The following is a 12,329-nucleotide window of genomic DNA, read 5'->3' on the forward strand; positions in this document are numbered from 1 at the left end:
CATGACTGGAGATCAGCACCATGGAGAGCTCCCTGTCGTAGCTACTTCCAGATGCCAGAAGGGGGCAGTAGCGGCAGCAGCAGCAGTATGTGGGCGTCTCGAAGCCGGCAGGAGAAAGGAACACCTCTGCAGGACGCTGCTGACGTCGACAGTTAAATTAATCCTGCTGAGTGAGCACAACACAAACACTGGAGTTAACTTCAGCATAGAAGTGGAAGGGAAATAAGGAAGAAAATCCCAGCTAGCTTGGCAAAGTCTCGCAAGCTGCACATGACGAGAAAACCTCTAAAATTGTGTCCACTGGCCATACAAGCTGGCACTTAGCTAAAACATAAAAATGTCAGATATTAAAAACAAACAATAGAAATACATGACAAAATTGAATAAAATGGTCAAATGAAATCAATACTATTAAAATGACCACAACCACATAATTGCTTATAGTCATATTTGGTCAGAAGTGTTAATATTACCGCAGTGAAAGATATCTAAGCAAGATAGCCAATAGTACATATATTTATAATAATAATACCCATCTGAAAGTGTCATTCAATCTTTGTGCAAGGCAGTGACTGCTTTCACTGTAACAGCACAGCAGCCTTTACATGTATTTTAGGCTGACAGTAATTCCATCAAAACAAAAAAACAAGCGTACAAGGTGTTTCCTAAAACCTTCACATCGACTGAGCTACTTTGCTCTCAGCCACGTTTTACTGCAAAAAGATGCAACATGAAGAAAACCACAGGAAAATGTCGCAGTTAAGACACAGTTGCGTTATAATCCAACAGTGCTGGCGTGGTGTCGCTTTATTGATACACATGGGTGCAACACGGGAGAGGTTATTGATTATTGTCTGTACATGACATTCTAACAAAATAAAAAAGGAAGTGATGCCCACCTGGCTGCGACTAGAAGATTAACTGGTTAAACACGAAAAAAAAAAAAAAAAAAAAAAAAAAAATCTAATCCCACCTCTAAATGTCTATGCAAGTCCAATACAGCCATATGATACAAGTACAGGAGGTTATTGTGTGGTTAGCATGGATTAGTGTGCGGATGCAAACATTACAGCTTGGTGGTGAAACAAAGGCGTACAATATGCACACCTGAAAGGCAAATAAAAGCCATGTGACTCCATGAAAACAACAAACAGTAGATATGCGCCTCGCTGCTCGCTCTGGTAAAAATAAGTCTCTGATGTTTTTCTCCCTGGGCTCGGTCTTGAGCAATCTAGGGGGGCCTGGAGGGACCGCATCGGGCCTTTTGGAGAGTGGGAAGGGGGTTTGTCGTCACCGTGTTTCTGATTGGAAATGACAGCCAAAGCGACGAGATGCAGGAGAGCACACTCAGTGTCTTTTTTTTCTCTGGAAAAAGTCTGTCAGGTGTTGTTTTAGTCATAGAATAAAAGTCTTGTCATTCCGTGAGGACGCGTCCCTGTGGGCGTACCCCGCGGCCGCACCCCGCGGCCGCCTCATTGGTTATTCTTGGCTTTGGCGTGTGTGAGGATGTGAGACTTGAGGTTGGTCGACTGGGCGAATTTCTTATTGCAGCCGTCGAAGGGGCACACGTACGGCCGGTCGCCCGTGTGGATGCGGACGTGCGTGCGCAGGTTGAAGTCCAGGGAGAAGCGCTTGCCGCAGCCTTCGAAGGTGCACTGCCCAGGGGAAACAGGAGGTCAAAGGTTAGCTACCCAAAGGAAGCGCTGTGTAACTGCTGTATTTGAGAAAACTGGCAGCTAAACAAGAAAACATTGCTGACAAGTGTGATGAACTACTGCTGGGGGGTTTCCTTCGAGGGCCACAAACTGAAACATCAAAGGATTTGGGGACCATCCTGTTATTTGTATTGGCTAAAACCAACCAAACCAAACAAATCAACATTTCTACTTTGTCATTTTTCTCTCCCCCAATTTTTAATTGTTTTTATTTTTTAGGCTATTTTTAAGTGTAATAATAAAAAGCATACATAATAAACATTTTAAATAATCATAAAAACGATCTGTGGGCCACACTTTGGACACCACAGAACTACTATTTTGAGAGCCGCAACAATTAATCGTTTCTTGATTTAAATATGTAAATATCCTGATTTCAGCCTCTCAAATGTGAATATTTTGGAATTTCCTTAGTCATCCATGAAAGCAGACCTATTATCTTTTTGTTATTCACACATATCAGCTTTGACTTTGGAAAACAGTGATGGGCATTTTTGCCTCTTTTCAACCACTAACTGCAGGTGTTTGCTTCACATTCATTTGGTCCATCTATGGTCTAACCCACTATGCCATTCACTGAAACAAGCTTCAGATTCATCAACTAAGAAAATGATCATGATTGTGTTTTTGTGTACACTTATTGTTTTACTGAAGCTATTTGACAAACATTTATATTTTTTATTATTAAACATTTTAGCAGAATATTCCAGCAGCAACCTGGTGTTTGTGCACTTATTTGCTCTGTCAGTTCAAATCTTCTATTTTTGAATACAGAGGCGGAAATTAAAAATGCGTTTTTTTAATCCGATCCGAGTAATTTAAAAATTATCAACCAATTTATCGGTTATTAAAATAATCGTTAGCTGCAGCCCTAATTATTTTGTTGTTCTTTTTTTTTTTTTTTTTTTTTACAGTCTCTAACATTTCCAGCACACAATATACATTATTTGCCTCCCCCTCTGCTCAAATGGACGCCACGCTCCAAATAATCTCCGTCCACTTGAATTTGTCCTGTCACCGTAACAAATTTTGCTGGACAATAATTGTCCCACAAATTATTGCAGATAAACGATACCATTATCAACATTATTTTGAGACAATATTTTTCATGAATATAATGCTAATATATGGCATAATAGTGCGAGTACACTGTAACAAAAGCAACTTTATTTTCCCAAGAGTGTTGAACATTGTCAGCGAAATGTAACAAGCTTTTAAATTAAATAAATTAAACAAACAGGTCATCAAATCTGTTTGTTAGCGAGAGAGAGAGGAGGACAACGAACACGCATGTCAATATATTGAGGCCAGCAAAATTATCCACTTCATTTTTATTGATCATGTGATTAATTATGTGACAGCCCTAACTTGAATAAATAAATGATGCACCTAAAAAAACGCCTCCTGGGCGGCTGTAATTTCTTTTAATCAGACTGATATGGTCATGTGTTGCAGTTGACATCTTTGGCACAAAGCACCAACCCCACGTACAGAACATTGCTTCAAGGTCACATATTATTTATTTTAAGATGTGTAGAGAAGCCTGCTTTTTTGTATGTATTTATTTACTAATTTATTTATTTAAAAAAGCTGTCCTCCTTCATGTGTACACATGGGGCGAGTCCCTGATGAAGGACGTTTTTCCCTTTGTCATGAAAAACTTAAGAGCAAACAAGTGATGGAGATGACGTTTGGTGCTCATAAACAGGCTCTGGGGACACGTTTTACTGTTTCAACATCATTTAAAAAAAAGAAAAAAAAAGGTAATTCAAAACTTTGTCACAGTAGAGGAAATTTAAGCATCATTTGTTGGATTTTTAAAATAAATACTAGGGGTGCACAATAATTATCGGACCGATAATTACTGGGCTGATATGAGGGAATTAAGACATCATACCGATACATCCTATTAAAAATAGCTCAAATAACCAATAACTTAAAAAAAAAGGCTCCAATGAGGCAAGTTTACCTGTACTGTGCGGGTGAGCAAATCAAGTGCTCCTTTTTCCTCCTGCCTTGGAAGTTTTGTCGTAACTTCCCCTGAGCTCACTTGTAAACAAGCATTCACTTTCAGAGGAAGGATGTTGTACCAAATGCTCCACAATGGGGGGGGGGGAAAACCCATCAAGCACACAAAAAACCTTATCAGCCACCTGAAACGCTAGCAGCGCCGTGTTTGAAAAGCGCAAAAAGTTGGCCACGGACCGACTGCTCTGAGCATGTGTCTGAATACAGTGCACCTTGCTGGGCCACGCCACATGGCTCCTCCCCTCTATACTCTGGTTCTCCTGATAGTAGTGATGTGGTAGTAGTAGTGTCATGATACCTGATTAGGACAAATCAACAAATCCTAATTTGTTCCAGTACTTCTTACCTCCAGATGTGCACAAACTACACTTAAATCTAAATTAGAAAAAATAGATATCCAAAAAAAGTTATTGGGTCAGTCTAGAGGAGCACAAAGTTATCAGTATTGGTTTGCAAAAAAAGATATCGTGCATCTCTAATAAATGCATCAACAAACAGGATGTTTTCACATTCCTTCATGAAAATGATGTAAAAACAATGTCTTGTTTGCAAATGATCAAAAATACCACTTGACTTGGGTTAACAGTGTGTTAACTACAAAACCTTAATTCAATTTGGTAAGATGTGCCCATTTGAACGCTGGTCAGCAGCTTTTCATCCACAGAAAGAAGAGGAGGCTTTAATCGGCCACTCTGTGACCCATGCACCTTTCATCCATTTAACAGCCCATTAACCCCGCAACCTCCAGCTAACTGCGCTATTAAATCCCCTTCATGTTGCAAGTTACATCAAGGAGATGTTTAAGATGACAGGCTAATGCAGTAAGTGCTACGTGACAGTAGCCTAAGCCAACCTGGAAGGGTTTCTCCCCCGTGTGGACAAGCTGGTGGCGTTTGAGCTTAGAGCTCTCCACGAAGGCCTTGCCACACTCTGCACAGACGTGCACGCGGGGCCCGTGGGTGTGGAGATGCTTCCTCATGGCCGAGTTGTCCCTGAACATCTTTGTGCAGCCCTGAGGAGAATAACCGCCGTCACACACGCAAACACACGTTAAAAAAAAAAACAACAAAAAGACTGCACAGATGGTGCGCACAAAAATAGACAGTGTGGGTGTCTTTGTGTTTTTAATTTGAAAGGCTTCAGGTCTAAGTCCTGAAGTGTACCTGCTCATTTCATTTGGTACACCTGCAAAAGCAAATGAGAGGAACTCTATTTAAAACATCTGGCTTTACAAATACGATAATGCTTGGTTATTATTACTTATTTGTGGTTTGCATGATAACAAGCATGCTGTGAGCACCTTGTGCAAAAGAAGGCAACCAGAACAGTTCTCAGTGTGATACAGTATGTGATATGAGCCGATGCAGATATTGTGCAGGTGTGCGGCATCAAATTTACTTTATGAGGACAAGCTATCGTCCGTGGAGCATCGTCTTCTTTGACTTTCCTGGGCTTCATCCTGTTAAAAAGAAAAAAATATACAGTATATATAATTTCAATCCCACCTTCAGACACCATGTCTTTGGTGAACACTCACCTGGCAAATTCAGCCAGTTGCTTGGGGTCGGAAAGGTCAATGCCCGGGATGCCACCAGGGGGCAGTTTCTTCCCAGTCATGTACTCCGAGTAATCTGGGGGGGAATTCTCCCCGACAATCTGCTCCTCCACCACCGACTCGTGGTCGATGTCTTTATTGTCATCTAAAAATACATTACAGAGACTGAACCGAAAACACAATGGCATTTCCCTGAGCGAGCACCTGCGGGAAGCAGCTGCAGCAGCAACAGTGCACGGGAAAATGACACAACTGTATGTGTGATTATTTCAGAGGTAAAGTGAAATTTAAAAAAAGAGGGAATTTTGTAATTATTAACTATGGGACCATGTGAGTGGACTGTCATCACATTCTGTCCATTGAAAGTGTTACAAAAGCAGACAGGAATATCATGCAAAATCTAAAATAACGCAGGTTTTTAGTTTAGGATAATTTCTGTGTTTGGAGTGTTTAGTCGTTGCTGCACATTTTCCCCTGAAGTCAATCAGGTACTCGATTCTTTCAGGGTTACCATCACAGAGCATGAACAATAACTTCCACGTGCGCAACAAGTTGTCAACCGGGTACTCGATTCCCTCGAGTCACCCCCATCACAAATAAGCTCCACCCCTCCCCCGGCGTGTCCCGCATTTAAACACGTGGGTGAGTAAGTGAACAAGTTAACGTACGAGTACCCGTGAATTTTTACCGATTCGTTCATGACTCGCACAGCTCTACTCTTCACTTCTAGTTCTAACCATCAGAGTGCCCTAAAAATAGCGCCATCCTGGAAAACATTGCATTCCAATAAACGTGCACGCTAATTTTGTGGTTTTCAATGACACTAGTACAGAAATAAACAGTATAAGAGAACAACAACTTGTGTAACTGCCTTAATTTGTTAAACAACGTCGACAGATTTACTGACACCTTGTCAAGGCGCAATAAGGCCAACTGTTAGCTGAGCTGCTAACGGCTAATACAAGATAGCTTGTAGCTAAACTGAACTAAAATTGGGGGGAAAAACAGACCCTAATGTGAACGTGTACTCAACAAAATGCTCCGGGAATGTGTCAACGCCACAACGCCGGCGTGTTTCGATCTGTAAATAACAAAAAAACGACAGTGTGTGCCTCTCTCCCTCCGCTGAGAGCACGGCTGCCGCCGTAACCACCTAACCGCCATCGCCATTTTTCGGGGCCGCCGCCATACTTCTCAGACTCGGGGAATATGGCGGCGCCCAGTAACACTTAAAACATGGCTTCCCGTCAAAACATAAACACATTTCCGCGCACCGAGCCGAGATTTCACGTCGAAAACAAAACAAAATCTCGCTCGGGTTGTCGCTTCTCATGGTGGTTGCAACCGGAACGTTCCAGGAAGTAGTCGGGTGCAGCAAGGACAACGCCCTGGCAATGAGGCCTCATGTAGCCGATATGTGACAGCCGCAGCTGGGCTAACGCTACTCACCCGACGCCCACATCGTCACCGAGAATTCCCCCTCCAGTGTCTTTATCTGCACCTGCTTCTGTTCCCATTTCCTCGCTCCGGCCTCCGAGCCACTCAAATAGCTCTTTTTGCCCGCTTTCTTCCCACCGCCTCCCCGCTTCACTCTACCCACGGAGCTCTTCCCAGCAACAGTCACCAAAGTCTGCTCGATGTACTCGTCCTCCACCCCGGGGGCCGGCACCGGGATGAGGATCTGGTCTTCGAATCCCCCGCCGCCGTCATCCGTGTGCAGATCGCAATCATCCCCGCCGACCACCTCCTCCCGGGTCTGAACCAGGATCACCTCCGGGTGGTGATGGTGGATAGAGCTGTGGTTGTCCAGCGGCTGAAGCGCAATCATGGGCTGTTCATCGTCGTCTTCGTCCTCCTCCTCCTCCTCATCATCATCGTCGTCGTCGTCGTCGTCGTCGTCGCCGCCGACCACCGTGGTCTCAATGGTCTCCACCGGTATGGTCTCCACCTCTATCTCGTGGAGCTCCACGATCTCGGCCGGCATCTCCGAGCCGTCTGTCGCTATGTACAGCGTATCTCCGGATGCCATGTTGAAGTCCGCCAGCTTGCCTGTCTCATTCACGCCGTGTTTGTGATACTGTTTTGGTGGGGATTAAGCACCCACCACGTTTGCTCTCACACGCCCCCCAGCTCGGCTCTTGCTTCTGCCCGCCTGCGATGCCTCTTCTTCGGCACCAACTATCGCCACTCTCCAGTCCCACACCAGATCTCGTCGCCACTTTGCGCCCTCGTAGGGAAACATCGCGAGGCTTGAGCGAGACGCGAATACCAAAGGCGGAAGATTCTTGTTTCAACGTTTCTTGTTTTTGTTGTTGTTTGTTTAATGTACACACAATTCAAGAAATAAATACCCAATTACCACTGTAAATTGCTGAAACACTATGTTTAACAACTTTTTTTTTATGTCGTAGCAAACGTTTGGCATGGGTGTTTTAATTGCTCTTTCCTGTATCTGGCACCCATATCCAAAAATAGCCCATAACTGACTGCATTGGAACTCATACATATTCATACAAATATATTTTTTAAATATTAAAAACACACACACACACACACACATTAAATGAAACAGTGAGGCTTAATTATCCAAGACGTTGTTCACAGTTTTATTTGAATTAATTTCAAAGTCAGTGCGTTTTCTTTTTTCCCCTCTCCACTGTCCAACAAGGAAGCACTTTGTCATAAAGATAATAAAATGAACAATACTGGCAGCCAATAAACATTAAAAAAAATGATTATTAACAACATGACCACAAATACTCCCATGTGTTATTTATTCTTCTTCTTCTTATTATTATTATTCTGTTCAAAAGTTTGCAATGTTCCCCCACTGTTTGTCGTTGGTCAAAGCTGCATTGCTGTGTTGGCCATAAAGATTAATATCTAATAAAAATATAAAACAAATACAGGTCAGATGATGAGAAACATTTGGTTGTACAGTTCATAAGTGAATAATATAAAACTGAACGAATTACAAATATGTGCAATAATAGTTTTATCTTTACTATCATATTCTCCTCATTGTTACTGATGACGTTTCCTCTAGGAATACATCAATAATGAGAAATATGAAAGTAAGGGTAATAAGAATGAGAGTAAACATGTAAAAATGTGAAATAATCCTTTGAAAAGCATAAAACAATCCAAATATATAGAATCTTCTAGTGTTCTTTCAGCCAAACAGAGACAGAGGAACAAAGTGGGCAACAAAGAGACAGAAATGTAAAAATTGTATAGCGTCCCTTCACACACACACACACACACACACACACACACACACACACGGCTCCCTGGAGAAGCACAAAGTCAATGTCACACACACTTGTCACTCACAAGTGTCACAGCAACATGGCGGCGCCTCAACACCACAGTGAATGTCACAGTTTGAGCCTGACTTCTCCTCCTCCTCGTCCTCCTTCTGCTTAAAGAGGCGCGTGTTTCTGGAAGATTATGTCGTGCTAACTCGACTGAGTTCATGTCTAATGGCTACGGAGGAGGGAGAGAACACAAAGACAAGAGAGTCAGGCTTGTAATGACAACATGACAAATGATTTATGACTTAGAGTGGCTGAGATGTGTTTTCTGCAAGAAAACCGTGTATTTTCAGAGAATAAATGGATAAATACATTCATTACAAAAAGTTACTTTTTTGGACCAAAAATCTGCCAATGCTGATTGTTTTTTAATACAACCAAACACGTGTGACTGTACACTGTGCTCCATAGTATGTGTTTGTGGTTAGAAGCTAATGCTTATAGTGCCCTCCAGTGTCCACCAGCGTGCATTGCAACATCAAACTGGTTCCCATTCAAGTTAAATCTTAAACAGATAAAATGTAAACTTACCATCAATTATTTCTTCCTTCACTTTGTGCAACTCACGGAACACTTCTTCCAAGATTTCCTAAGGGAACAAGAATCATTTTGGATTTATTCTCTTGGCCAGAGCCTTTACAAAAACACAATCCTTCCCACCTGTTTCATTCTATCCATGTCTAGCGAGTCTGTGTCGTTGGCACTCCCCGCTGGTCGTATCCTGCATTATCATAGGAAAAATACCAACCATCATAATTAGACATGCATATCTTTTTTTAAAAAAACTGAAACCGATAACTTTGTACTTCTGAAATCTACTTTTAAAATTTTCATTTAACTGTAGTTTGTGCACACTCGGAGGAAAGAAAGATTCAAAAGACTCCGGTGGTCAGAAGAACCGGAGTATAGAGCGGCAGGAGCCACCTGGCGTGGCCCAGCAAGGTGCACTGTATTCTGGCACACGCAGCCGGTGCGCTGCCAAGGAGATCTCTGGCAAACCTTTTGCACTTTTCAAATGCTGCCGCGCTGGCATTTCAGGTGGCTGCTAAGGTTGTTTTGTGTGCTCCATGGGGTTTTTCCCCCTCATCGCAGAGCATTTGGTACAACTAGCATCCGAAACGTCTTCCTCGGAAAGTAAATGTTTGTTTACAAGTGAACAACAGCCTGTTGTGAACAACAACAGGCCGTTTAACATCACAGGCAGGAAAAAAAGGAGCGCTTGATTTTTCCACCCGCACCCCATTGGAACGTTTTTTTAATATCGGTTATCTGAGCTATTTTTAATGTTATCGGATTTCTCGGTATGGCGTGATAATTCCCTCATATCAGCCCGATGATTATCGTGCACCCCTAATAATAATAACAATAATGCACTTGTGTGATATTGTGGTGCACAGTAAGACGTGTGGTGCTCTTACCTTGCAGCCATGGACCTGTCCACGGAGTTGGCTCGGTCCCAGGGCTTTTTAGCACCATCTTGGCGACATTGGCAAGTGTTTGGCACAAATAAAAAACAGCATACATTATGCATTTATATGACCACGTGTGGTTTATACACAGATATGCAGGAACTACACAGTCTCCAGTGGTGTGTAAATAAACGTAACGATGGAGAACGATGCTGTAGACCACAAAAAACAATATGAACGGAAAAATGTTAGCCCACCTGTGGAGTTGTGACTCCCCCTGGTGTTGGGCGATGAAGAATTTGGGTCATCCTAAAGGAAGACACGGCATGACAGTGTTTTCTCCCCACTTGCACGGTGACGGTGGTTATTATATGAGGTGGGAGGTGCACACTCACATTTTGGTTGTCTTCCGGCTTCTCTGACGCTGCTTTTCTTCTGGGAGCAAGAAAAGGCGCCATGTTAGATATCCAAATCAGTAAAATGACTTCCAAGGCTACGTGTAACTCTTTCTTAGCACGTGTTCCTGCTCCTCACATCTTATTTTGTACTGTCATTGGTGAAGTCATCTTTCTCACTAACCCTCATTTTGGAAGTGCTGATTTATTTCCTATTATATCAGTAAATACATGTCCTATCTCTATATTTTACTGCATATCTTTCATTTATTTATTTTCATTTACCTCAGAAACACACAATGTTTTGCTATAAATGATCAAGTCATTTTAGTTAAGTTAATTATATACAATACACAGTATGTGCTTGCATAGGTCGTATTTATTCATTACATTTTTGTAATTAATGTCCCTCAGAGAAACGCAATATTTTGCTATAATTACATCGTCATATAATTGTAATTTTATTTAATTGTTTTACATATTATACATTATGTGTTTGTTTAGGTTTTATTTATGAATGTAAAAATATATTTCTTTAATAAACAAAGACACAATATTTTGCTATAACCTCTTACAAATAATTGTAATGAAATGTTATTGTTACACATTACACAGTATGTTTGAATAGGTATCATTTATACATTTTTAAAAAATATATTTGGTTAATTTTCCTCACTAAGATGCAGTATATCACCTTGACTTGACAAATCATTTTAGTTTCATTTTCTTGCCATACGTTACACAGATGCCTTTGCATTAGTCTTATTTATTCATCGTAAAAAATCATTGATTCATTGACCTCACAAAAACACAATGTTTTGCTATAAACATCCCATTTTTATCTTATTTTTGCGTCATACATTTACAGTATGTCTTTTTTCACACTAGTTTATTGAGCACAAAAAGAAGCTATGGACATACAAGATACTTGAATACATGTTATTTGTCTGTGTTGGAAGTATCTGATGAATGACCCCCCAGGGAGGAACCTTTCTGCTGTCAACATACAACGTTGTCTTACGGTGAAGAAGGTTTTATTTGAGTTCTGCTGCCTCACAAGCAAACGATGCTGTCAGTCCAACCCAACCCAATGCATTTTCTTTATAGAGCACATTTTAGGAGGCGTTTCCAAAGTGCTGCCCAGAGTAGTACAACTATACTAGGTAAATAAGTACTATATACTAAATATTAAATAAGTACTAAGTTCAAGTATTCATTTCACCACCGTTTCTTTCTTGAGCTTGCGATCACTGTCTGGAATGACGCCAAGGCCGGGGGCCGTGGGACGCGCATGGCTGTGGAGGGGGCCCAAGTCCGATGGGGTGCCGGTGTGATTGAGCGGGGGTGTCGGGCAGCTCTTTGTCATATTTTCAAGCACTTTCCAAACCTTGAACATGCAAATTCAAGCATCAAATTCCTAATCATGTTAAATTGTCTGACCTTCGCGCCAACAGAGCGTTCATCTCCTCCATCAGCCCTCCGCTGCCGCCGCTCGTCCGGTTGACTTCGTTCTTGGCGCTGGGCGTGCTGTCCTCCGGCTGGTGAGAGGAAAGGACGTGGGTTGAGATGTCCCCCAGCGATATTTACAAAACTGAACAACTCACTCTTTGAACGCGGCGCAGCTTGGCGCCCGCAATCATGGCGGCGAGACCCGTCGGGGCCGCCGGCTCCTCCCCGTGACTCGGCAGCGGAGGAGGGAGGGGAGGCGGAGGTGCCCCGGCGGAAGGCGGCGGAGGCCCCGGGGGTGGCGGCGGTGGAGGAGGAGCCGCCCCCATGTTGGCGGGGGGAGGTACGACGGGGGGCGCCACAGAGAGCACCGCGGGGTGGCCTTGGAAAGGAGAACCTGGGGGGAACGCATCAGGGTGGCTTCTTTTGCACCAAACAGGAATAACGTGAGGAGTGTGACGTCACTA

At 42.6% G+C, this 12,329-nt stretch overlaps 2 protein-coding genes across 5 annotated transcripts in view; both read right to left on the reverse strand.

Annotated features, from left to right (window-relative positions):
* Positions 1 to 927: 927 nt before the first annotated feature.
* On the reverse strand, positions 928 to 7,596 carry yy1b (YY1 transcription factor b). 2 transcript variants are annotated; one of them, XM_054761527.1, is made up of 5 exons: positions 6,748 to 7,596; positions 5,281 to 5,443; positions 5,142 to 5,202; positions 4,597 to 4,755; positions 928 to 1,655 (listed from the first exon to the last, which is right to left on the reverse strand). In XM_054761527.1, the coding sequence occupies exons 1-5, from the start codon at positions 7,325 to 7,327 to the stop codon at positions 1,473 to 1,475; spliced, it is 1,146 nt and encodes a 381-aa protein (XP_054617502.1). In that variant the 5' UTR covers positions 7,328 to 7,596; the 3' UTR covers positions 928 to 1,472. The 2 variants fall into 2 exon arrangements, with proteins under 2 accessions (XP_054617502.1, XP_054617503.1); XM_054761528.1 differs by having other exon boundaries at positions 5,281 to 5,431; positions 6,748 to 7,560.
* A 684-nt stretch (positions 7,597 to 8,280) lies between these two features.
* Positions 8,281 to 12,329, reverse strand: part of evlb (Enah/Vasp-like b) — a 45,735-nt gene continuing 41,686 nt past the window's right edge. For 2 of the 3 annotated variants that reach the window (XM_054761525.1, XM_054761523.1), the window contains exons 6-13: positions 12,021 to 12,259; positions 11,857 to 11,954; positions 10,417 to 10,456; positions 10,279 to 10,330; positions 10,031 to 10,088; positions 9,273 to 9,333; positions 9,144 to 9,201; positions 8,281 to 8,784 (exon numbers count right to left, since the gene is read on the reverse strand). In XM_054761525.1, the coding sequence (XP_054617500.1) occupies positions 8,747 to 8,784; positions 9,144 to 9,201; positions 9,273 to 9,333; positions 10,031 to 10,088; positions 10,279 to 10,330; positions 10,417 to 10,456; positions 11,857 to 11,954; positions 12,021 to 12,259 (644 nt within the window). In that variant the 3' untranslated portion in view covers positions 8,281 to 8,746. The remainder of the gene's footprint in view (positions 8,785 to 9,143; positions 9,202 to 9,272; positions 9,334 to 10,030; positions 10,089 to 10,278; positions 10,331 to 10,416; positions 10,457 to 11,856; positions 11,955 to 12,020; positions 12,260 to 12,329) is intronic. The other variant, XM_054761524.1, reaches the window with a different exon arrangement.

The sequence above is a fragment of the Dunckerocampus dactyliophorus genome, chromosome 19 (assembly GCF_027744805.1).
Source record: "Dunckerocampus dactyliophorus isolate RoL2022-P2 chromosome 19, RoL_Ddac_1.1, whole genome shotgun sequence".
Lineage (NCBI taxonomy): Eukaryota > Metazoa > Chordata > Actinopteri > Syngnathiformes > Syngnathidae > Dunckerocampus > Dunckerocampus dactyliophorus.